Below are 24,164 nucleotides of genomic sequence, written 5' to 3'. Positions count from 1 at the left end.
ATAATTGCAATATTCCAATATAGAAAATACCCATATCAGCTTCAGGTTGCAACTAGAGATAAAACAAACATTAACAGAACAATATGCCATTTTTTTTAGCGTTTTTGAGAGTCTATTCAAATCCATCTGTATAACTAGGTCCTTCACCTCAGACTGTCAGTGTGCTTAATGTAAAGAATCCCCTCAGCCTCACCACAGCGAAGAGTAGTTAAACTGAACTCGGAGGAGGTACCTCATCTGTACCTGAGCAGGGTTATAAACAATGTACTCATTATAAAGGAGAGAGTAACCTCCTTTCTGCCCCACCCCAGTCTTCACTGAGGGCCCCATGGGTACGCTCACACCATCCCTGAGAGAGAACGAGAAACAAATATTCAGTACAGCAATTATGACTCAAACATTTAAAATATAAAATGGAAAAATTTAAATGTCATCTCACAATGCAACATAGTTATTTGGGTCAGGTGCAGTCTGCCCCAGGCCTTTTGTACTATGTTTCCCAGAAGGCAGTTGGTCAGCAGTGTAATCCGCATCCAAAAGTTCTTTACTATCCCCAAGGGCAACCTGTGGTGGGAAAAAGTGAACAAAATAACATATATCTGAAATTAATTATCCAACACTTAAATAGATTTTAATCATTTTTAGCTTTTACATCTTTAAAATAATTGTAAATAATACATTTTTTTATTATATTTAATTAATAATATAATTTAATTATATTTTACATTGTTCATATCGATATAGGAATTACCGGTATATCGCATCGACCGAAATGAAGAAATATATCGTGATATCAATTTTGGCCAGATTTAAGTAGCTTTAATGGCATAGTAAAAAAACTTTACAAGGCCATGTCCTTATCCTGCCCTGAATTCACCATCCTCGTTTCTGTGATTTCATCCATGTCATAATGGTAAACCCGCTTTGTTCTGTTCTCGCACTAGATTTAGGCGCACTGCATTCAGATTGCACACTGAGGTGGCTTGCGGAAAAATCGAGCTTTCTTGCGGTTTAGAAATTGCACATGCTCACATTGCGATTTCTATTAAGCGCACAGCCGTAGTCTGGAGCTGCTGTTCTGCAACAAGCTACAAACTCGCTTGTATATACTCGTGTACTGTATGTTAATTTTCTTCCTTGCCGCTCTCCATCTTCGCAGTATTTTGCTTTGCTTCATCTATGATTAAGAGCTGTCCACTCTTGCATTGGTTGTTTGTGCGTTTTGGGGTCAGACTAATGAAGGAAGGGGTGTGTTTGTTTGGGTTGATTTCAAATATCAACAGTGTTTCTTAGAAATCACTTACTTCACTTTTAAGCAAACGGGAGCAGATAATTTGATGTTTATACAAAAAAACTAACCTCGCTCAGCAACAAGAGTCCCTGGTTGTTCTTCTGATTGGCAAAGCAGTAATTGGCACTTTTAGATGACATGTCAGCAAAATAGATCCCCTTACCAAACTAGAGGAGAAAAATATGATAAATATAATATTAGAATTCTTCTTTTGATAATATTTGTGTGATTCAGTATCTGTTCGTCTCACCATGTATCCGGTCACGGGAGCCTCTGGAGGGGCCACTCGTAGCCCCTGACTCAGGATCCCCACCCAGTTCGTCAGTCGAGAGCCATGCCACAGGAGCATCCTGTATCCACACACAAAAACAACTTCTACTATCTGAAACACATGGTAAAATTGTCTTAATCTATTAAAATGGGATGAGGCACACACTAGACCAGAATCTAAGGGACCGCCTGTTTACATAGAGCATTAAGGGGTATATGGCGCTTTTCCACTGCATGGTACGGTACGGTTCGGTACGGCACGGCACGCTTTGGCGCTTTTCCACTGCATGGTACGGTACGGCTCGGATCGGTACGGCTCACTTATGGCGCATTTCCACTGCATGGTACGGCTCGCTTTAAATGGTACCACCTCTGTTGAGGTTCCAAGCGTACCGTACCGATACTATAATGTGACGTGAAAACAATGCAGATCACTGATTGGTCAGACAGAATCGTCACTTCAGCGTCATTGTATTTGCGACACGAGACACTAAACCCGCTATATTTAAATAGCCAGAGAACAGCCAACGCAGTAGCACCTGTTTTTAGAGTATTTACTTGACAAAAAAGTAAAAAAAAAATCAAACAAGAAATGGCTGAATCGTGGTCAGTGGACGAGGTGCAGACGTTCCTCTCGTTGTTTGCCGAGGAGGGGAAGTAGCACAGCTCTTAGCCGCACACGGCTACCACCGGACCTACAACTATTAACGATCAGTCCCACCCACTTTGAAGCGGTAGTAACTGCAGTGGAAAAGCAACCGAGCTAAAGCGAACCGAACCGTGCCGTACCGAGTCGAGTTGTACCACGCAGTGGAAAAGCGAAGCGAGCCGAACCGTTCCGCGCCAAGTCGAACCGTACCGAGCCGTACCATGCAGTGGAAAAGCGCCATTAAAGTGTAATTGTGGAAGGTGGTTTGGTACCTGTTTTCCAGCTCAGAGTTGAAGTTGTCCTTCTCGCCCTCTTTCTCCACAGCAAAGACATCCAGAATAGTCATTGTGTAGTCACTATGGGTGGGTGCATGAGTGGACTGAAGATACTTCTCTATAACCTACACAAAGACAGACAGTTTGTGTTTTGGGATGTGCAAAATTACATATTTTAAAATCGACTAGTCAAGTTTTTAACATCCACCATGCAAGATATTACTATTAAGATACTATTTCAACAAAAAAAAGTGGTAAATCCCATGTACTGTACCTTGTATTCATTGCAGTGAGAATCCAGTGGCTCCAGACGACACTGTAGAGAGCGATAATGTCTGTCCAAAGGATGCTCGTCAGTCTGAACACTAGACTGAACCATTTTCACTGCTATCTGAATGTCACTTAGAGCCTAAAACACCGAAAACAATGACAATTCTATGAGAATGCAGTGAAATATAAATTGTCATATCACTTCTACCCATTCAGCATCAACAATGCTTTTCCTATAGTGATTACAATGTCACACCTCAAGCAAAGCGATTTTCTCCTTTAACTCATCCTCTGTGCGTATTATGGGTGGTGTCTTCAACCTAAATGAGGACAGAGTAGTCAGAAACCACAAACACACACACACACACACACACACACACACGTAAATGTAAAATCTGAGGCCATGTGTTCAAAAGTACTGTTCAAAAGTTTAATTTTTTTATTTATAAGTCTCGTATGCTCACCAAGGCTGCATTTATTTGATTAAAAATACAGCAAACAGTAAAACTGTGGAATATTATTACTATTTAAAATAACTATTTTCTATATTTTAAATGTATTCCTCTGATGGCAAAGCATATACTTCCCTGATATACCGGTACTTCAAGCAAAATCAAAGAACGAACTGCTGTGACATCATTTCGAACAAAATCAGGCCGAAACAAAGTTCGCTTTGGCAGTTCGAAACAGCTTGCCAAAACAAACTTTCCGGAAAAGTTTGGTAAAGCTGGTAAACACCTTCGTACTACCATTGGTCGATGGCGATTACCTAATAGGTAGGTGTGCGCTGAGGCTCTGCCTTCTTTCACATGGAAATCTCTTCCAGTTTATTTCTCCTGTTCAGTCTGTCGAGGTCAGACGTCGGCGAGTGAAAACATGAACACACTGGAGAGCAGCTTTATAGTAGAAAATTAAGTTGTACTTCTGATGAAATGAGACACTGTCACACTGACACTGTTTTTCATGTTTAATACAGTAAATCTGCTATATTGTTGCTCACGTATTCCGAACTTCGTTTTAACCCTAACCAAAGAACAAAAAAGAATTTCGCTGTGAGTATATCGGGCCTTTACTCCAGTGTCAAGAACTCCAGTGTCACACGATCCTTCAGAAATCATACTTGTATGCTGATTTGGTTCTCAAGATATACCAATGCTGAAAACAGTTGTGCTGCTTAATATTTGTGGAAATCTTGAAAAAATTCTCAGGATTCTCAGAATAGAAAGGTTTTTTGCAGCATTTTTTTTTTTTTTTTTTGTATTTGAAATAGAAAAATGTTGTAACATTGTAAAGTACTTGCTGTCACTTTTGATCAAATGAATGCATGCTTGCTGAATAAAAGTATTAACAAACTGTTTAATCGTACTGACCCCAAAATTTTTAACGTAGTGCAACTTACCCAAAGTCATGGGGGATACGAGTGTAAAACTGGTTGCATGCATCCAAGAGTTCTTTATTACTCTTCTTCCTCTTTAAACATTCTTCAATTATCTTCAAGGAGGCGTAGCCAGCTCTTATTTGCTCAGTAGTTAGTTTTCCTTTAGGGAAAATTAAAATGAATTACTTAATTTGTTTCATTTGCAATCTTCCATCATGAAGAATGTGCTAAATTATTTTCATCAGTTTGGTACACAAATGCACAAACACACACCAAGCGGGGCTTTTTTGGTATCAAACTTCATCTCAAGCACATACTCCTCCATGGCTTTGAGGTCACATATGAGCTCTAGTAGAGACTGGACCTTGCTGTTCAGTTGGCAGGGCTTTTGAAGTGGAGAGGATACTACAGCCGTTTCCTTCTCCTGGTGAAAGGAAAAATAGGTCTTAATATGACTATAAAAAGGAATGAAACATAAATGCAATGTAGAACAATGGATTGGGCACAGAATTTTATTTTTACCTTGTCTTCAATGCTGTAGTCTACAAACAGCATGTCATATTTTCCTGCAACTTTCTCAAAATGTGCTCGATGCTCCCACTCATTTTTGGTCTTGTCAAAGAATCTGAATATAAGCAGATTATATGCCGATTCATCCACTCATATCATATATGAGGAAATAACATTGATGATATAAAGTAAAAGATAAACTTACTTCTTTTTGAAGGTGTCTTTGGCCTGAGCTAGATTCCCCCCACAGTTAACTAAGCTGTTCTGTCCTACTTTACCAACTGAAGAGAAAAACAACAAGAACATGGATAATAATAATAAAACATCATGATAACAAAGGTCAGCCTGGTAAAGACCATCTGAGGTGTTTCTGAACATACCTCGTCCCCACCGCATCCAAACACTGTAGGCTTTTGCATTGTCATCCTGAAGAAGCTGGATCAGGTAATATTTGTTGTTGTTGAACTGAAGATTAGTCTGTAACGCAAGAGTAAAATTAAAATATGTCATACAATGTCTATCATGGTTCCCACAAAAAAAATATTAAGCAGAACAACTTTTTTTCAAATCAGCATATTAGAATGATTTCTGAAGGATCGTGTGACACTGAAGACTGGAGTAATGATGCTGAAAATTCAGCTTTGCGTCACAGGAATAAATTACACTTTATAATATATCAAAATAGAAAGTTATTTTTAAAATTGTAATACTATTTCATAATATTACTGTTTTTACTGTATTTTTTGATTAAATAAATGTAGACTTGGTTAGTACAATTGACTTCTTTCAAAGACACTAAAAAATCCTAACTTTTGAACAGTTAGGATTGTAACATCTTCAATATTTACCTGATTCAGCATTACGTCATACACATCGGCACCCTCGTTGTAGATGTGGGCCTGTGAATAACCAAAGAAACGAAATCTAATCAGAAGAATGCATTAAAGCAAACAAAGTGTGTGTCCTGAGGAAAAGGGAAGATTTTAAAGGCGATTACGCAACAGTTACCTTCATGCTATGAAAATACAAACCGGAAGCCAAACACAACGAGCGCAGCGCTGAAAAGTGGCTACATAAGGTCTCTTACAATATAAGGAAATTACCGTTCCAATTTTAGTTTTGCATTCCGGATCAACCGGGGCTTTTCCCTTCATAACCACCGTCTTCACAACCTCTTCTTAAAAACAGGAGGGGGAAAAAACAACAGTTAAAATCAATCTGAAAAGTCAATTATGTAACATAATGTGATGCATTTGTGTGGGAATTTTTTTTAGGACAGGACATATTTTATTTTCATTGAAAAAGTTGTGGAAGGTGTCTTAATTTGAAAGGAGATTGAAGGATAGGGGACGAAAATTAAAGTCGAGGGAAGTGAATATATTAGGGAAGCATCACCTTCACATTCCTCTTTTACAACGGGCTTGGCTTTGTTCACCCTTTGACTCCTCCCTTCTTTGCGTCTCTTGGAAACGGGTTGCTCCTCTTCCTCCTCTTTCTCTTCTTTAATTGGAAGAACAGCTGCAGCTTCATTATTACCATTCAAAGCATCCCCTTCATTCAAATCTTCTGCAATACAGCAAATACTGCTATTAGTTTTCTGTGCCAGATACTGATGCATAATCTAATGCTAATACACACAGGCGTACCTGGCTTCACTTTCTGAAGGCGTATTTTTCGTTTGTACTTAGTGACAGTGTTAGTTTGAGTCATTTTCACAAGATCCACTTCATAACCAGGTCCAAGTGCCAGTGACACCGACTTTTCTCCAGCCTGTTTTGCTGTATCCAGCTGGACACAGACAGCTGGAGGATACGGTTCCCACTCATCGTCCCCCTTCCACTGCCAAACTGGAAAGAATAAAAACTTGTATTCAGATAATCACTCTTATGTAAAATATGAAAACCTAAACCAGTGTCACACCTAACGTTATACAGATAAAGTAATTTAGAGATTAAATTAAATCAAATTGGTGTGGCTATGCTACGCACTTATACATTTATTTAGAAAAGCTTTAAGTGTGAATGTTTGCTAATTAAATGTGTGACTCACAGACTTTAACTGCTGATTGTGAAACTTTGAGCCGTTTAGGCATGTTCACTGGAAGTGAATTGATACCTGTTTTCGTCTCTGACGCTTCACTGCCTGAATCGGCCACAGACTTCCCCCGGCAACTCCTTGTTCGTCGCATGCTTTCAATAAAACTGCTAAAATGAGAGGAAACGTTTCTCGTAAATGTCAGCAATTGCTGACGAATCAGTATGAGGTAAACTCAATTATTCAGATAGTGGTGTAAGTTAATATATGAGTCTGTGTTCACTTCCTCATCATCTACGTTACATGGGACACGACCACACGACACACACAGCCATGGATATGGCGGCAAAAAAATTTAAGACAAACGTTTGAACAAAACATACGTTAAAGTCACAAATTTCTCTTGCTAAAATTTTAATAATCACAAGATTGAAATGGATTTCAACAACAACCTGAGAGATGTTGATTGGCGCCAAAAGTATAATACCTCGGACCTGTTGTCTAGGAACGAATTGTTCACAGTTTCTTTCTACACGGATTTATTTTGAAGTCGTGTTGCCGACGACCACATGAGCACGCGACCGTTCATACTGACCGATGTTAACGTACAGCGAGTGACTGTAAACGGCGTTAAATTAATGCAGTCTCTAATTTGTTGTTAGGTGTAGTAATTGTGAATAAAACATGTATTTACTGGGCAGCCGAATGTATGTTAAATGTTCAAGATGCCATTTTGCTTTATGTTTGAGAGAAGCGCAACGGGTGAGTTAACGTTAATCCGTCATATATGAATACTTAATGTGAATACTTAAAGAATTCTTAAGAATAATACATATTAATCAGCAAAAGAGCGGAGGGAGAGTAGTCTGAATTGGGTTCTAGCATCTTGTGCTAGCTCACACATTGAACACATTCGCCAGCCGCGAGTGTTTCCAAGTCAGCGGGGATCACATCAGTTGATTTGCTGAAATCTGCGCATTTATCAACGTCTCGTGCGAGAACACCGCGCGGTGACCCGTATTTTCTGTGCGCTCGCACATCTGTTCAGATGATGTCCTGCGAGGACAGCTTATTGGCTCTTGTCTCAGACCTTCCCCGAGGTGAATAGACGAGTGACAACCACTCTATGCAACCACTCAGTATGTGACCTCTACAGTGAGCTTCCTTCCGCTGCGGGTTTAATAATAAAGTAGCTTCCATATATATCATCCAATTATAGCTGTTCGTTTAAATAATGGTAAGAGGTGTCGTGAAAAGAGTATTTTTTGTTGACAAAACGTTTTGTTTGAACGAGTTAATCTCAGTAAAATAATAAAAGATTGAGAATGTGTTAATTGCTGCGCAGTGATTGGTTAAACTTGTGATTGGTCTTGAATGTGGCCTGTGAAGAGGTATGTATGTGAGGTATACACACTAAAAAAGACAAATATAAGGGATCAAAGTATAAAGTATATATATATCCTGAATAAGGCTGGAGGCTGATTTGGCCCAGTTAATTAAAATCTTTTTACTTTCACCACGGAGTATTTCATCTTTATCATTTTTTGTTTACCTCCAGTTTATCCAGTGAGCACCAGTGGCTATGTAAAGACACCCGTGTAGCACTCACTGTTTTTGTTGTTTTGTAAAAACTTAAAAGTATTTTATTACAGCAAGTTCCAGAGGAAACATTTCTCAGTTTCATTTAGTTTAACTCAATGTACTAAAAATTACTAAAACTGAAACTATGTGGACTTTTAGGCATTATTTAGAAGAAGAAAAAAACAAATAGTATCTCAATGATACCAAAATACTGCCTTCCCCTCCAACCAGCTGCAATGTACTTGTATGTACATACTAATTCTTTCTTCCTTTTTTTTTAAGTGTCAGAGTTCTGCAGCACCTCTGGAACAGGCCGACTTCTTGAAAGGTGCTCCTCATCGAAATCACCCCGGTGTGACAAACCTCAAAACAGTGCGCCTACCGGAGCAACTGCAGGTAGCTGCACAATCCGTCTTACAAAGTAAGTAAACATTGATCGACCAGTCTATATTTTTTAGCGTCTTGAGCATTCAAATCATGCTGTGTTCTGAAATGCACATATCAATCACATATCGCTATAGTTGTGTGTGTAATTGCTCTATTTGATATTTAGGGGCAGATGTAAAAAGTCTGACTGAAAGGGCACATAAGCTGTCCAACTTCCTTTGGAGCAGGAAGCGAGCGATAGAAACCTCACAACTCCGGGAGAAAGCCACCCTTCTTGAAGGGACATTTTTGGAGCAAGAGGGGGATATCCATAAAGGTGAGTTATAGATGTGATAGACTGTACACTGAAGACTGGAAATAAAACAGTTATTATTAAATATTTCCTTCAGATGGCATTGACCACAAACTAGCGGCTCGAATAAAAAACAGAGTATTATCTGAACTGAGAAGAACAACATACCGCAGGACTCCCCTAAGGTACAAATACATCATCTGTATGGAACATTTGTCGTAGAATGGGACTGTGAGGTTAACTCTGGATTTATTTCAAGGTACAATGAAGAACTTGGGTTGGTGTATATGGCTGCTAGACTAGCAGGTGGTTATGCTGCTGTCCTCAGAGCATTAAATGAGGTATTTAATGCACATTTTAACAGTATTTTCATTGCATTTTTTCTGTCGTAAACAGTCTTTCTGATATACATCTTAGATTAAGAAGAGAGAGCCTTTATTTGTACCATATTCTCTAATGGACTTTGGATCAGGACTCGGAACAGGTACATGGTCAGTATGATTTAGATTTTAATATTCTAAAGTGAAAAGAACATTGGGGGCATATAAATAGGATTGATTTATTGTGGTATTTATTAACATGTTTTAATTGTGTATCAATTAGTGAATTGATATTATATTTTATTCGGTAGATACTATGTACATGTACATACTATGTACTTATTATAGCAATTACAATAACTTGTTTATAACTAGGTACTAACCCTGAACCTACCCCTAAACCTAACCTTAACCCATGTAGTTACATTATGTTACCAGTAAGTACACATACTGTAAAATAAAGTGTAACCTTTTATTCTTTCACTCAGGGCATCACACTCACTCTGGGGAGACTCACTGAAGGAGTATGTTTGTGTAGACAGCTCTGGAGACATGAACACCTTGGCAGAACAACTTCTTAGAGGTAAGGTCATTCAGTCGAACTTTTAAACACAGTGTTATATAAAATGATCTTCAGAAAAAAAGTGTTCTTTTGTACCAAACAGGGGGCAGTGAGATGGATAACCCTGTAATCCAGCAAGTATATTTCCGCCAGTTCCTCCCTGTTTCTCCTAAGGTATCTTCAGCTGACATCCTTAATTGAATTTATTTGCCCAAATGATACATTGGTTTTACACAACTGAATAAAACGAATGTATTTCCTTTCCACAGGTGCAGTTTGATCTTGTGGTAGCCGCTTTCTCTTTGTCAGAACTGGCCAATCTGAACGAGCGACTGAATGTTATTTTCACACTTTGGAGAAAAACCAACTCCCACCTTGTGAGTGATGATGCTCGAGTTATTCTTATTGATTAAACTAATTTAATCAATTATGGAACTGTGACATTGAATATAGTTTTTTTTTTTTTACTGTCTTGCAGTGTTGTTAACTAAAACTACTAAAAATATTTTTGTTAATCGAAATAAACTACACTTCCAAATTGTATTATTTGATTTGATTTCAACTTTAAGTTAAAGTACTAAAATTCCTGAAACTAAAACTGAAATAAAAATTAATCAAAGCTAAATAAAAAAAATGACAAAATTACTAGAATTAAAGTGAAAACTGAAAATATAAAAATAATAAATACTTTAAATAAATATTGCTAAAATAACACTGCTATCTTAACAGAATTACGTTTTCCTAATGCGGTTCCTGATACTTTGTACAGGTATTGGTGGAGAATGGAACCAAAGATGGCCATCAAATCTTAATGGAGGCTAGAGACGCTATACTTAACGTATGTTATAAGTTTTTTGCTGTATGTCAAATTGCTAAAATATGTCTTTCTGTTTTGAAGTGGTAGTGATAGAACTGCATCTTTCAGAAATCTTCAGAAATACCAGGAAGTGTCTGATGTAATTTCTCTCAAACTTTTGCTGTATAACTATAGAGTGAAGAGGAGGTACAGCATGACTTGAGGAGACCATCTATATTTGCTCCTGTAGGTTGAAATATCATTGAAACCATCCTTATTTGTTCCATTAATATGATATACTGATATGTAGCTGACAATATCCACTGCTGGGTTTCATTTTGAACAGTGCACTCATGAGCTGCCTTGTCCCAAGATGATCAAGCGACCTGTGGTACCCTGTAACTTCACCCAGTTCTACTATTCTCTGCCCTTATCTCAGGTATGTTCAAAACTGTGTTCAAGCTGTTGACTTTCGAATTGTGACATTCATCTTGAATAACTGAATTGTTGTTCTGTAGTTTTCATAAGATGTCAACATTTTGGCTATTTATAAAGTAGCTATGGATGGTTGTATAATCCAATTTATATTATATATTTCTCTCCCCCATCTCTCTATATGAATCAATCATTACAGAGCCAAGAGAGGCAGCAGGAGAAGTTCAGTTTCCTGATTATATCCAGGTCCGATGGAGAGAAGGCTCAGGAGCCTGAGCACTGGGACATGGCCAGACTGATCGCACAAGTCCGTCGCCGACCCAGACATGTTCAGTGTCAGCTGTGCTGCGCCAATGGAGAACTCAAACAACTCGCTGTTACAGCCCGTCATCATGGAAAGTATGTTATGCTTTAATTTAATATATCTCTTCTTGCATTTTCAGTGAATGACCTCCTCCTAGATTACTACCTCTATTATGTTATGCAGGTGGAGATCATACAGGTTGTTTTTACAATGATTTTTGTTGTCCATTTTAACAGGGACATGTACAGATGTGCTCGTAACAGTGACTGGGGAGATCTGCTGCCAATATTTCATGCAGAAGAGTCCACTGAAAACGACGAGACTCAATGAGGCTACTACGATAATCTGTTAATGCAGTGTTTGTGGATTACAGTTGGATTTTTGTAATGTTTCTTTCCAAATACACTAGTTGATCAATGCAACCTGATTGTGATTTGCTAATGCACTGAACCCAATGCTCACTATTCACCAGTATCGAAGCCCCAAATCCAAATGAATGTCATCATAATTGAAGCTGCAATAGTTCTTCCCTACTGTGACATATATTGGAGTGAAACAGCTTCTGAACAAGAAGGGCGGGACTTGGTTTTGTCCATCGGGGATTGATTGGATGGTTGTGTTTGCTAATGCGGTGATCTCATGACAGGTTGTCCCGCCCTAGCACCAGTAAACATGTCATCAGAGAAAAGAAGAGACATTGTCGCAAGATGGAAGGAAAGTTATTTTGATTAAAAATTGAAGGCACATAAATAATAAATAAAATAATTATGTGCATATTGTGCTCGGATAAATAATTTACAACAAATGCTGGAATGTTCCATAAAAATAAGAAAATGTCCATTTTGATTTCATTGTCAATAAAGTTATACGTATTAATGCTATTAATAATTCCCCTCAAGGCAGAGTTAACAGCAGTATATAATATAGTTCTTCTAAATATAAGTAGCATTCTATTAGTTTTTATTATTTAATAATAAGTACACTTAACAAACCCATACATAGGCCTGGTTTCACAGACAGGGCTTGGATTAAACCAGGATTAGGCTTTAGTTGAATTAAGACATTTATGTAGCTTTTATAAACATGCCTTAGAAAAAAAAAAACATTACTGTGTGCATAACAAAATAATGTCAGTGCAACTTGTTGTCATTTAAAACAGCTTAAACATGCTTTTTTTCAGGTTTCATTGTTGTTTGTCTATGAAACCGGGCAACAATAATAATACATATTAATCAGCAAAAGAGCGGAGGGAGAGTAGTCTGAATTGGGTTCTAGCAGCTTGTGCTAGCTCACACATTGAACTCATTCGCCAGCCGCGAGTGTTTCCAAGTCAGCGGGGATCGCATCAGTCGATTTGCTGAAATGTGCGCAATTATCAACGTCTCGTGCGAGAACACCGCGCGGTGACCCGTATTTTCTGTGCGCTCGCTCATCCGTTCAGATGATGTCCTGCGAGGACAGCTATTGGCTCTTGTCTCAGACCTTCCCCGAGGTGATTGGACGAGTGACGAGCACTCAGTATGTGACCTCTACAGTGAGCTTCCTTCCGCTCTGAATCATGACGTGGATTGCGAGTCTACTTATATGTTCGCTACTGAACAATACTTTACATAGATGGTGAGTCATTTAGGTAATGGGAAGTAAAACATTTATAAAACGTAAAGGTATAAAACATTTCAGGTACTCATTTTCCCAGATAATTGTTATTTCGTTTGTTATAATATAGCACACGAAACTCGGTAGAACATTCAAGGTGGTGTTTATGTAAATGATTTCGCAGTGATTGGGTAGTTGAGGCATGACGTATCCATAGACCTTTTTCATGTATATTTTTTAAATGTAAAAAGTAATACATAATGTAATTGTGTATTTTATTAAAAAATACAATTTACACTAACCACATTTCTTACATTTTACACATTTAAAATTGTACACAAACCTTTTGGAACCAATGCATTAAAATATGTAATGTAATACATGTAGTGTTTTAAAAGCATTAAAATATACGCAACTGATTTTTTTTTTCAGGCAGCAATTGTAAATAATTTGACTGCTGTAATACTTCTTGTTCTCGTGGCACTGAATAAAAACAGTATTGGATAGGGGAAGTTGTACGTTTAAAATAAAAATAAAAATTGTCTTTGCTCATCTTTATTTTAAATAGCAGCATGCTTAATAAAAAAGTGAAATGCTGTTTAAAATAGTTTTGCATGGAGTATACCAAGATACAACACTAGAAATGTCAACTTCTCAAAAAAAAAATTATGAGTATTATTTTCATATATGTGCAATTTTGGATAGTTAAGAAACACTATCAGTTCCACAAAGTTGTAATTCATCTTGAGGTTAACAAGTTTTATATTACTATTGGTCGTATTTTTAGTTTTATAGGAAGCAGTAACATTATAAATTCCTTAGAAGCATGTTGCGCACATCTAAGTGAATCTAAGATTAAAAAGCTGGTGTATGTGAATTGTGTCCATACACAGATTTGTTTGATGTGCTTTTGTTCCAATGGTAGTTTTTGAAGAAAAATATGTAAACGTTCCATCTAGAGGATGACCTCATGGATCTGACTGATGAGCCAAATATAGCCACTCAAAGTCATGAGAGACATAACATCTGCTATTATCATCTAATGATGGAATATACTCAGAGATACCACAGCTGGACTCAAAACATTTCATGTAGACATTTATTTACAAATGCAGTGCTCATTTTGTACACACAGACAGACACATATAACTCGTTCTTACGAGGGACAGACAATCAAACGAAAGTTAAACCATTGTTTCTCTTATTTGTTTATTTGTTTTTGTACAAGCAAGCTTTATTTTGTATATGCATAATTCAATTCAAAAATTATGTTATAACTGCACTAGTATGCATAAAAGAAGGTTTCGACTGATCACTAATTTCCAACAATTTCTTTTATAGCAGAAGTAAGATCTGGGTATTGAAACTCAAAGCCTGAGTCAAGAGTTCTCTTGGGCACTACTTTCTGGCCTTGTGTGAGGATAACAGCTCTTTCAGAACCGAGGACGGCATCCAAGAAAAAGCCAGGCACAGGGAAGATGGTAGGTCTTTTTAGAGCACTGCCCAACTCTTTAGTGAATTCAAAATTTGTATTCAATGCAGGCGCAACTCCATTAAATACATCTGGCTCAGTGGATGGTGCTCCTTCATGGGGCTCCAAGGTATGGGCAATGATGCCAGCAAGGTCTGAAACATGGATCCAAGGGAAGGGCTGACGTCCCGAGCCAAGCGTCCCACCCAGGCCAAGCCAAAAGGGAATCATCATCTGTTTCATGGCGCCACCGTCACGCCCTAACACTGCACCTGAAAGTGAGTGGAAGAAAGTACATAATTGCACTACCATTCAGAAGATTCAGCAAGACTTGTTTTTGTATAATACTGTCAAAACAGTAATATTGTAAAAATATTACTATTAAAAACAACTGTGTTCTATTTTGATATATTTTCAATATATATGGTGAAGCGGAATTTTACTAATGCATCCTTGTTGAATAAAGGTATTTGTAATGAATTAAAAGTTTTTTTTTTAGATTCACCTGGTCTGATGATCACTTGTCTTGTTTTCTTAGCACAGTTTTCAGGAAGTTGTCCTGCCCCCTCCCACTCTTTTACCAGGCGAGACAGGAAGTCAAATGGTGTCCAGTTGCTCTCTTCGGTGTACTGGTTTTGAAGACTAGGTTTATAACACGCTGAAGACAAAATCAGAGAAAAACTGCAAAAAAAGTCTATAATTCATACACAATTAAAAAATAACTGTAAAAAGAAACAACAACATTATTCTGACTTTTTCCCCCTTTAAATTATCAAATCAGTATAGAGGAGACAAGACTAGATGAACAGAGAAGTGAATGAGATTATTCTGTCAAGTTATTCTGTATTATTTGATTTAAAAAAGTAATATTTTGTCTAGCTTGCCAAAACACCACCACTTATTTACCTACTCCTGTAACAAGCACCCATGAATGTGGTGGAGTAGGTGATGCAGCAATAGCTTGGGCAAGAATTCTGGTTGTGTTTATTCGGCTGGAGAACAGATCATTTTTGTAATTTTCATTCCACCTAGAGTTTCAAATACAAAATATTAAAAATAGTTTTAATAAAACCATATTAAAGGGAAGATACTTATTTATATACACTGAGGGGAAAAAAGTCCTCACCATCTCAAAGGGTTCATAATATTCTCCCCTGCTAGATTCACAGCGCCCTCACATGGCGGGAGGCCCCCTGATTCTACATCAGCCTGTGATAAGTAAACATAGGTCAGGGACTCAGGGGTCCAAAACTAATTTTCTGGAGGGCCACATACATGCAGAGTTTAGTTCCATCCCTGCTCCAACACACATAGCTGAAGTTTTCTAATAATTCTGAAGGACTTGATTAGCTGGATCAGTTGCATTTAATTAGGGTTGAAGCTAAACTCTGCAGGGCTTTGGCCCTTCAGTAACAAGAGTTTTGCACCCCTGACATAGGTCAAAGTAGCCTCATCATCAACATTTACATTTAACTTTACATTTAAGAGGTATTTACACATCATACATTTAGTGAAAAATATATATTCACCAATCACCACTGACATAAACAGATACCAAAAATCATAAGTAAAGGTGGACTTTGATGCTTATCAATAGTCTTTAATGTAAGTTAGCCTACATCATACCCATGTTATTTGTCCTGGACCAGGCTGCCTGGATATGATTGTGATTTCATGTCCTTTAGTTTTTAGCAAACGTATCAGCTCACGACCCACAAACCCCGAGCCTCCGCCTGATTAGAGTGGAAAAAAAGTGAGAAAAGTAAAGCTTTATAAATGTTACAATCAAATAGAGAATATAAGGTACAACCATCTATCCGTATGAAATAAGATTATATATATATATATATATATATATATATATATATATATATATATATATATATATAGCATATGACATTTGCAGCCCAATAATAATAATAATAGCCATCTCGTGCACGTGTACACGCGCATGCGCTGTTACAGCACTTACGAAACAGATCACCTTAAGAAAAATCAAACTCTCATGTATCCAGTGCCTGATAAATGAACCCAGCCATATCATAACACAATCACATACAATCAAAGAAGGTTCCAGGATAATTGAATACATGAATAAGTTCTAGCGAATGTCTCAAAAATAGCTCTCAGTGTTACAAACCAGCACACACAGCTATTTTTGTTACGCTATCATGCAGGAATAACGAACAAAATGATAAATGTGATATACCTATTACAACTCTCATTATGCTTGTAAAGTATAGTCCGTTTATTCTGACAACTTGCAGAAATCCACTTCTCTCACATATTTCTGCATGCTACTTCTGTGCCTAAAATAAATGCCTACGAAGGTCGTATGTACCACGTGATCCACACAAATTGGAGCGTAATTGCAGCCATGTTGATAAGGACGGCTTACCTTCCTTTAACTGAAAACTATCAACATTGTACTTAACTATGCAACAATGATATTCCATACCAATATGTAATATAATATTTAAAATATGTTATTATAAATAATAATAATTCGCTTTTAGTAAAACTAATCTTTGGAATTATTTTGCCTTCTCAAATATGCCCACAACTACTGTTTTAAATGCATCATACTATGTCTGCTGATAATTCCTATAACATAAAAATTAATCAACGCTTTTCTATACTTAAATCACATCATGTTGGGCTGCCTGAATTTAATGATCCAGTTTATAAATTATGGGGGTGGGGTGCCGCCCGCAACCGGAAGCACTTTTGTCTGTAGAAACACGTGGTTGGTTAGGAGATAAATTCGGCCTCATGCCACAGGAACATCCTTTCTGCTTTCAAATCTCAATGGTGTTGTAACGTTAGTGTGCAGTCATCGAAATATTTTTTTGAATTCCATTTTAGTTGTATTAATACCTTAGCACTAGTTTTTTTGCTATTAATATAGTGTTTTATATAAAAATATATATATATTTGATTTATTTTTACCTTTAGACGAAAAGTGGATAGTTCTCTGTCTACATGCTCTGATCGTTTTAGAAAATATACAAAACTACAGGTCAAAAGGATGCTTTTTCATAACCAAACCGGTGTAATGGACCCATTGGAGCGTATTCTGTGAGTTTAACCTTTGATTAATATTTTAGAGCAATACTGAAAGCCAATAAGTTACGTGTTTTCAATGACAAGTTTTGTTGGTAGCTGAATTGGCAGGTTTATCTGCTTTAACTACATCCAGACGCCGCATGTTATACCCGGCTATATAATAACGTTTTTTTTTTTTTTTTTTCCTGAACCACGTGCGCAGCTTCTCAACCTAAACATGATGATTTTGCAGTCCGTGTTTCACCTGAATCTAATGATTACAAACCTACTGCTCTGACTGGTTAAAGCTGCGGAATAAAGCTATGGGATGTTATGGTTTCCATCTGAATACATTCTAATGTGCGATGATTTGTTTATTTTACAGGGACCCGTCTTTATGGAAATGGTGAGTCCAAATCTCATGTTTCTCCTGTTTGTCTTGCACCAAAGTGATGAACTGCATGCGTCCGTGTTTATGAAATTCAGTGATTTTATTGACATGCTCTGAAAAAGTGCCTGTTGGTTAAAACAAATCTAAGTTTAGTCTGAATGGTCTAACATCATTGCTAATGTTTTGCAGGAACCTCCATTTATGAGAATGTAAGCAGGGGGGTGTTCAATAAGGTAGGTTTTTCTTTCACTCTGACATTAAGTGCATCCTTAAAGAACAGTCTGATATCTTTTTATTCAAAGTCTGTGTATTTTGTTTTTTCTTTGTTTTAGGTATTTACTTCATGTGACCTGACTTTCTGCTATGGAGTTGATTGAGGTTTAATTTGTCTTTACATAGGCCAGCTATAGACAAACTATTCTATGCTTCTTAACATAAGAATATATAATTGTGATTTGTGCATTGAGTTGCATGCTGTCTTAGTTTGAAATGTGACCACAATATATACTGTCACTGTCAGTGATGTAAAGATTTGAAACCGCTACAATAAATTCTCATTTATATCTGGCTTAATTCATTGTGTGAATTTAATGCATAATCCTATGAAATTGTGTTTCAAACTATTTGTCTTAGATATTTGATCATTCAAACAGAGTCCTGAAGTCTTTGCTACCTGCATTTGAGTTTGTAGTACTGACAAGTGAAAGCACGAAGTATAAATCTAAAGTGCACATGAGCATGAAAATTTATTTCACAATCGCACTCCTGTAAAAATAAACATACACACTAAGTACTCTTTGTACAAATTATATTTACATGAGAATACAAGATTCTTTTTTTACATATGCAAAACCACTCCAGATTTACCAGGATTATTCCTATGTATAACAGCACTGTAAACTGTTTGCAAACTTGAAAGGTCATTTTAATATGAAGGTGAATTGGCTCATTTAAATCAATTGAGTTAAACGAGTGCATTTTTAAAAAGCTGCCTTGTGAATTTGTGCTAGTGTATTCCTGACAGTATCAATATGTATTGTCCTAGATTCATTTATATGGTTTTCCACTCCATGAGGTTTAAAGTCTGATAACCTCTTTGGTCTGGCTTTTTCGGGCACCATAGTCCAGGACTGTGCCCTCAAAGAGTCGGGCCATGAATGCCAGGCCGTCAGCTTTGATGTAGGAGCGTCCAGCAAAGGCGTAGAGGATAGGATTGGCACAACTACTGATAAAAGCCAGAGCGGATGTAACCGCACGGCTGGACCGTGAGATATTTTCCAATCTGGTGACAGACAGAGAAGGTGGTGGTTAACTTTTGGAGAAATATCTGTTCTTTAAAATCTTTAGCACACCACTTACATTTCTTGGGTTGGTCCCTTTTGTATAAGTGCTGCCACCACCTGACCAGAAGACAAATGATAATTAATTCATACACTTGTCACAATATAATAGGATTGGGAAGATTAATGGATTTAAATAAAATACTTACTTCCATTATGTTAATAATATGATATGGGAGCCAAAAAATGCAGAACGTCACAATGATGGCTTGAATAAGATTCTCACATCGTATCCTTCTCTTGAACATGGTCTGTCTGAGGCGGCGAAGGATACACACATAACTGCTGACTATGATCACATATGGTATCAGGAAGCCCACCACTGTCTCAACTGTGTACTGGAATACCACCTGTTCATAATGACATTATGTATGAATTATGACATTTTGTAAGGATAATTCACAGTCTGCAAATCATTATGGAAAAAAACAAAACATGGATCACCTGTAGTAGTTTATATTATTAGTTCTACCGTATACTAGTACAGTAGTATTAAATACTGAAGTTTTTTGAGGTAATTTTCAATATGATTAATAACTAAAATGAAAGATTGCACCAGTTGCATTTATACCGGTGGATCTCAACCTTTTTGTCCAACGAAGGCTCATCATATAAATTACAATAATTTCCCTGGTATGCATTTATGATAAAGCAGCTTGTTTTCAAATATATGTAAATATATTCAGTTTCTAGAACTGTATATTCTTTAATAAAACAAAAAGTTCTTAACAATAATAACATTTCACAATGAAATAAGAACTTTTCAAATAAATATACTGTTAACACCTTGATGTGTTTTTTATTTATTAGTATTTTAATTCAGTTTAATTTAACTCAATTTAAATTAAATTAATTAATCCTAGAGCCCTGTTACAATATAGAAGCCCCGGGCCCATTGGTTGAGCATCACTGTTTATATGAAACGAGAGCAAGTCTGCAGCGTGATATGAGAGATATGAAATACAATACTAAGCAGTTTGATATATACAGCATTGCTATGGACCATGGATAGACCAATCATAATCAAGTATTCAAGCATCAGTGGAGCAAAGAGAAACTACTCACATGATGTCGATGCTGGTGATGAGTTGCACATATTGTGCGGTTCTTTTCATTTACTGTTTCTACTCTGAATATCAAAGCAGGAAGTGCCAAAAGGAATACGACAATCCACATGCCCCCGAGCACAAGTAATACCATCCGTCTACGAGTACAAGCAGTCAAGTATGTGGGCCACACCACTGCCACTAGTCTGTGTAGACTCATCAGTGTAATGATCATAATAGAAGCGTACATGTTTGTATTGCACAAGTAGAAAAGCAACTTGCACATGACACCTCCAAATATCCAGTTCTGCGTGGCTAGGTAAATTATAAAGAAAAACGTCAGACACATCAGACAACCGTCTGCACACGCCAGGTTGAAGATGAGCAGGGTAGTGACGGAGCGTTTGCGGGCACGTGCCAGGATGCTCCAGATAATGAAGAGGTTGCCAGGAACACCGAGGAGGAAGACAATGCTGAGGATGAGGGCCCCAATAGTGTTACCCACAATGCTCTCACCCTTAATATCGTTTGTTGGCGTGTTATTCATGGAGGTGTTCCCCTTTTCTGATCCCATGAGGAAGGCGTCAGAAGAACTGATGGAATCAGAAAGCAATGTTATTTGAAGCTGGAAATTGTTTCATAACCATATAACCCTGCTAAAAAAAGTTTTAAAGATAAGTGTCTAAAATCCCTATAAAACCAGTCAACAGACTATCCTGACTACAGGTAAGACTAGGAAACTAGCTTAGGATAGATTATTTATGTATTTACTTATTTGTCAGCTAATTTTTTATAAACTGAAAAAATGGTATAGGATTTACTTTACTTTCAAACAATTTTCACTTTGATAGTAAATTTCACAAATAATTAATAAGAAATTATAAGTAACACATTGAATCAAACATCACATTTTGATGTAGCCTATAAGAAATTGAAACGTATTTCACTAATCTTGAAAAATATTTGAAAAAAATAACTAAACTTAACATTGTACTTTTATTTTCTAGACTAATTTGAAATTATTATTAGCACATGATCAGGTGGGGTAAAAAACTATTATATTTGACCATATTATCTATAATTCAGATAATGTACGATGAATTATTGAGGATTTTTTTCTTTAATAATGTTTGCTTCAGTGGGCAAATAAAGTATGAGCCAGCATCAAGCATGGGCTCTCAGCAACCACGTAATTATTGAAATTCAGCCAGTAATCTGCCATCAATGAAAAAAACATGCATGGAAACAACGTGCTGCAACTTGCTGTGATCTCGCGCTCAACTAAAGCCACTCAGATGCTGCAATATCCGTTGGATTCGGTTTGTCCTCAACCTCATCCCAAAAGTTCTCTTCTGCTATCTAAAAGTACTAATTTCATTTTTTTTTACAGCAATTGTCAAGAAAAGAATACCTCATTTAAAGTCAAGAACAAGTAGGCTAAACAAGGCATTTAAAGAAATAGCATAAAGGATATTCACAAATTGAACTGTGGTGAATATATTCAGTATTGTAATCCTTACAGTGTAAGAAGATAAGATTGTCCAGTCGGCAATGTCATCATTGGTTCTGATTACGCACGTTGTTGACCTCAGAACGGCAAAGATGAGTGAAATTGAGAAATTGGACAGAGTTGCGTCAACAGAAAGTGTCCTGAAAGGACAAAGATGGAGATGGAAAAATACAGGCATGAGAAATAAGACTAATGTCTTTCCACTTTGAAAATCAAATAGTTTCTTGTAACTCACCAAATACACTTGATTAGATCCGAATGGCTGAAATGTATTTTCCCTGAAGTGACCTGGTTATGTTGTGTGGTCTCCGACTTGGTCTCTCTATTTCTTTCCCCTGGCTCTCAGATAAACTTTCACATCTTATTCTAAATTTCTTAAGTTTGTTTATATTGTTTTTCAGTGATCTCACTCTATCAAATGTTATAAGCTATTTAATAATCAAGCACACTCATACTCATCAATGCCCTACTGCTACTTTCTGTTACTAAACTGCTAGTCTTCTGAAATATTGTTCAAATATACTCCTCCTCACCACCATCCTCTTTCTCCTCCCTATGTTTCAACACACCAAATTCTCCATGTCTTTTTTTTTTTTTAAATGAAAGTAAGTTTTTTTTTTTAACCTGCAGGCTACAGCGTGCCAGAAGAATGCGGAAAGGATTGGATGAGGTGTATCACACAGTTACATGCCTTGGCATGTTTCTTCTGTTCTTGCTTTGACTTTTCTGACTTTTTTCTTGACACATAAATATCTTGATTTAAAATCCACAACCCACCCAATATTCACCAAATATGAATATTGGCATCAAGTACTCACCCTGATGTTTCATACTATCTTTTTTTCTTCTGTGGAACATAAAAGGAGACATTTTGATGAATGGCCACTCATTCTAATGAAAATCACCAGAGAAAGGTGATGTTGAGCTCTGAAAAAAGAAGAAGAAGAAGACGACGAAGAAGCATAAAAGTATCATAAAAGAGGTTCATACAACTCATCTGCCATATTCAAATGTATTTTGAAGCCATATACTTATTAGCAAGGTATTAATAAAGAGTATTAAATAGAAGAGCAGATTCAAGTCTCAGATTCATCCAGGAAATGTGTGCCCTTCAAAATAAAAGTTTTGGCATTATAGTTCAATGAAGAACATTCTTCACACTTTTAAAGTCAGCATGAAACAGAAGTTACAGCTTGAATATTGTGACATAAGTTAAAAACAATGTGGGGCAGGACTTGATTTTGTCCATCAGGAATTGATTGGATGGTTGGATGATTTGCTATTGCTGTGATCTTTGGGGAACCCAAAATGATTCTTTTGATGAGAAAAATTATGTCAGTGAATAGGGAATTGGTTTTACACACACACACACACACACACACACACACACACACACACACACACACACACACACACACACACACACACACACACACACACACACACACACACACACACACACACACACACACGAGATATGTCTTTCAGTGACTATTGACAATATGGCACTTTAACCATTCCCCAAACTGGAAACTACTAATAGCTATATGAGAAATGTGTGTGTGTGTGTGTGAGAGAGAGTGAGAGAGAGAGAGAGAGAGAGAGAGAGAGAAGGGGGGGGGGGGGGGGTGGAAGACAGCGAGAAAATACACTTCCTTATTTCTGACCTCTGGGTCATTATTCAGTGACCTGTTTCCCATGAGTAACATAAGCTTCTCCAAACTCTCATGACTGGGTTCAATAGAGCACCAAAGTGAGCTGCTTAATCATTGCTTTGCATGAAGTTTACAGTTACTCAAATTTGCATATATGTCATTGTGACGTGATTGGAGGCTGTGTGGGAACTAAACATACTAGCTATCTTTGTTGTCCACATGATGGCAACATCCTCCCATAAATATGCTTTTGGTCTAGTGGATGGTATATAGTTGAAGCCAGTACAGATTGCTGCTGATGAGAAGCTCATGCATAACTCTGATATTTATATAACTAGATGAAATGGGCGACCTCACAATCAAGCCATGTGCTTACAGTAAGATCATAAGATCCCATTTCAAAAAAGGCTCTTTATATGCTCTATTCTCTCCCAGAATTATGGCTGTTCCCATCACTAAATTAAATGGGAATGTAATTCCAGTACTGATGAATCCCAGCCAGATGCCTCTGTACATCAACTTATGAAGCAACAGATGCCATGGAAAGCTCACTTCTAAGCATCAAACTTGAGACAAGCTTTAAAATAAGACAAAAGATAATTATTGTGAGAATTGTCAGAAAGCAGAAAGAGGGAGAGAGAGAACATGTTTATTTAAGTTTTTCATCTCCCGTCTCAGACAGAGTGCAGACTACAGAGGATAATGAGAAACAGATCTTACAGGGGGAGGGAAAGGAGGGAGAACTGGGATAAAGAG

General features: G+C 37.1%; 4 protein-coding genes and 1 long non-coding RNA gene across 10 annotated transcripts; 2 read left to right on the top strand and 3 right to left on the bottom strand.

The window, feature by feature from the left end:
• Positions 1-154: 154 nt before the first annotated feature.
• On the bottom strand, positions 155-7,174 carry parp2 (poly (ADP-ribose) polymerase 2). 2 transcript variants are annotated; one of them, XM_079612475.1, is made up of 18 exons: positions 7,130-7,174; positions 6,759-6,844; positions 6,290-6,490; positions 6,039-6,209; positions 5,747-5,820; positions 5,492-5,542; positions 5,024-5,120; positions 4,849-4,924; positions 4,656-4,758; positions 4,407-4,557; positions 4,155-4,293; positions 3,012-3,075; positions 2,760-2,894; positions 2,483-2,610; positions 1,542-1,641; positions 1,360-1,458; positions 440-564; positions 155-349 (listed from the first exon to the last, which is right to left on the bottom strand). In XM_079612475.1, exons 2-18 carry the CDS (start codon positions 6,829-6,831, stop codon positions 190-192), a joined length of 1,947 nt encoding a protein of 648 aa, XP_079468601.1. In that variant the 5' UTR covers positions 6,832-6,844; positions 7,130-7,174; the 3' UTR covers positions 155-189. The 2 variants fall into 2 exon arrangements, with proteins under 2 accessions (XP_079468601.1, XP_079468602.1); XM_079612476.1 differs by lacking the exon at positions 7,130-7,174 and having other exon boundaries at positions 5,747-5,817; positions 6,759-6,893.
• Positions 6,781-12,565, top strand: mettl17 (methyltransferase like 17). 3 transcript variants are annotated; one of them, XM_079612478.1, is made up of 14 exons: positions 6,781-6,906; positions 8,541-8,679; positions 8,812-8,961; positions 9,035-9,122; positions 9,197-9,278; positions 9,355-9,428; positions 9,746-9,840; positions 9,923-9,993; positions 10,089-10,196; positions 10,589-10,657; positions 10,811-10,861; positions 10,962-11,054; positions 11,250-11,449; positions 11,591-12,306. In XM_079612478.1, the coding sequence occupies exons 1-14, from the start codon at positions 6,853-6,855 to the stop codon at positions 11,682-11,684; spliced, it is 1,368 nt and encodes a 455-aa protein (XP_079468604.1). In that variant the 5' UTR covers positions 6,781-6,852; the 3' UTR covers positions 11,685-12,306. The 3 variants fall into 3 exon arrangements, with proteins under 3 accessions (XP_079468604.1, XP_079468603.1, XP_079468605.1); XM_079612477.1 differs by lacking the exon at positions 6,781-6,906 and adding an exon at positions 7,277-7,439 and having other exon boundaries at positions 11,591-12,565; XM_079612479.1 differs by lacking the exon at positions 6,781-6,906 and adding an exon at positions 7,799-7,914.
• Positions 12,566-13,962: 1,397 nt separating this feature from the next.
• On the bottom strand, positions 13,963-16,800 carry sdr39u1 (short chain dehydrogenase/reductase family 39U, member 1). Its single transcript, XM_079612160.1, has 6 exons — positions 16,631-16,800; positions 16,048-16,154; positions 15,548-15,630; positions 15,328-15,449; positions 14,927-15,079; positions 13,963-14,693 (listed from the first exon to the last, which is right to left on the bottom strand). The coding sequence occupies exons 1-6, from the start codon at positions 16,644-16,646 to the stop codon at positions 14,266-14,268; spliced, it is 909 nt and encodes a 302-aa protein (XP_079468286.1). The 5' UTR covers positions 16,647-16,800; the 3' UTR covers positions 13,963-14,265.
• A 410-nt stretch (positions 16,801-17,210) lies between these two features.
• Positions 17,211-18,323, top strand: LOC306998241. The gene is made up of 4 exons (XR_013797532.1): positions 17,211-17,499; positions 17,852-17,872; positions 18,047-18,090; positions 18,190-18,323. It is a non-coding gene; the product is annotated as an uncharacterized lncRNA (long non-coding RNA).
• ltb4r2b (leukotriene B4 receptor 2b) lies at positions 18,188-22,859 on the bottom strand. 3 transcript variants are annotated; one of them, XM_079612158.1, is made up of 6 exons: positions 21,989-22,859; positions 21,764-21,893; positions 20,263-20,836; positions 19,347-19,547; positions 19,217-19,257; positions 18,188-19,139 (listed from the first exon to the last, which is right to left on the bottom strand). In XM_079612158.1, exons 2-6 carry the CDS (start codon positions 21,802-21,804, stop codon positions 18,935-18,937), a joined length of 1,062 nt encoding a protein of 353 aa, XP_079468284.1. In that variant the 5' UTR covers positions 21,805-21,893; positions 21,989-22,859; the 3' UTR covers positions 18,188-18,934. The 3 variants fall into 3 exon arrangements, with proteins under 3 accessions (XP_079468284.1, XP_079468283.1, XP_079468285.1); XM_079612157.1 differs by having other exon boundaries at positions 21,764-21,830; positions 21,989-22,115; XM_079612159.1 differs by lacking the exon at positions 21,764-21,893 and having other exon boundaries at positions 21,989-22,240.
• Between the last annotated feature and the right edge of the window lie 1,305 nt (positions 22,860-24,164).

Source organism: Phoxinus phoxinus (assembly GCF_949152265.1).
Source record: "Phoxinus phoxinus genome assembly, chromosome: 5".
Classification (NCBI taxonomy): Eukaryota; Metazoa; Chordata; class Actinopteri; order Cypriniformes; family Leuciscidae; genus Phoxinus; species Phoxinus phoxinus.
The sequence above is the reverse complement of the archived record's forward strand: the minus strand, read 5'-3'. Positions and strand labels throughout refer to the sequence as shown.

Coding starts and splice junctions, on each gene's coding strand:
- parp2 (XM_079612475.1), bottom strand. CDS start 6,831: ATGCGACGAACAAGGAGTTGCCGGGGGAAGTCTGTGGCCGATTCAGGC. Junction 5,543..5,746: donor GCAAAACTAAAATTGGAACG/GTAATTTCCTTA, acceptor GGTTATTCACAG/GCCCACATCTACAACGAGGG. Junction 1,459..1,541: donor CTCCCGTGACCGGATACATG/GTGAGACGAACA, acceptor TTTCTCCTCTAG/TTTGGTAAGGGGATCTATTT.
- mettl17 (XM_079612477.1), top strand. CDS start 7,362: ATGTATTTACTGGGCAGCCGAATGTATGTTAAATGTTCAAGATGCCAT. Junction 8,962..9,034: donor AGAGGGGGATATCCATAAAG/GTGAGTTATAGA, acceptor TATTTCCTTCAG/ATGGCATTGACCACAAACTA. Junction 9,429..9,745: donor GGACTCGGAACAGGTACATG/GTCAGTATGATT, acceptor TCTTTCACTCAG/GGCATCACACTCACTCTGGG.
- sdr39u1 (XM_079612160.1), bottom strand. Junction 15,631..16,047: donor GTCCAGGACAAATAACATGG/GTATGATGTAGG, acceptor TACTTATCACAG/GCTGATGTAGAATCAGGGGG. Junction 14,694..14,926: donor ACAAGTGATCATCAGACCAG/GTGAATCTAAAA, acceptor ACTCACTTTCAG/GTGCAGTGTTAGGGCGTGAC.
- ltb4r2b (XM_079612158.1), bottom strand. CDS start 21,804: ATGATGACATTGCCGACTGGACAATCTTATCTTCTTACACT. Junction 19,548..20,262: donor ATCACCAGCATCGACATCAT/GTGAGTAGTTTC, acceptor CATTATGAACAG/GTGGTATTCCAGTACACAGT. Junction 19,140..19,216: donor AAGGGACCAACCCAAGAAAT/GTAAGTGGTGTG, acceptor GTCTGTCACCAG/ATTGGAAAATATCTCACGGT.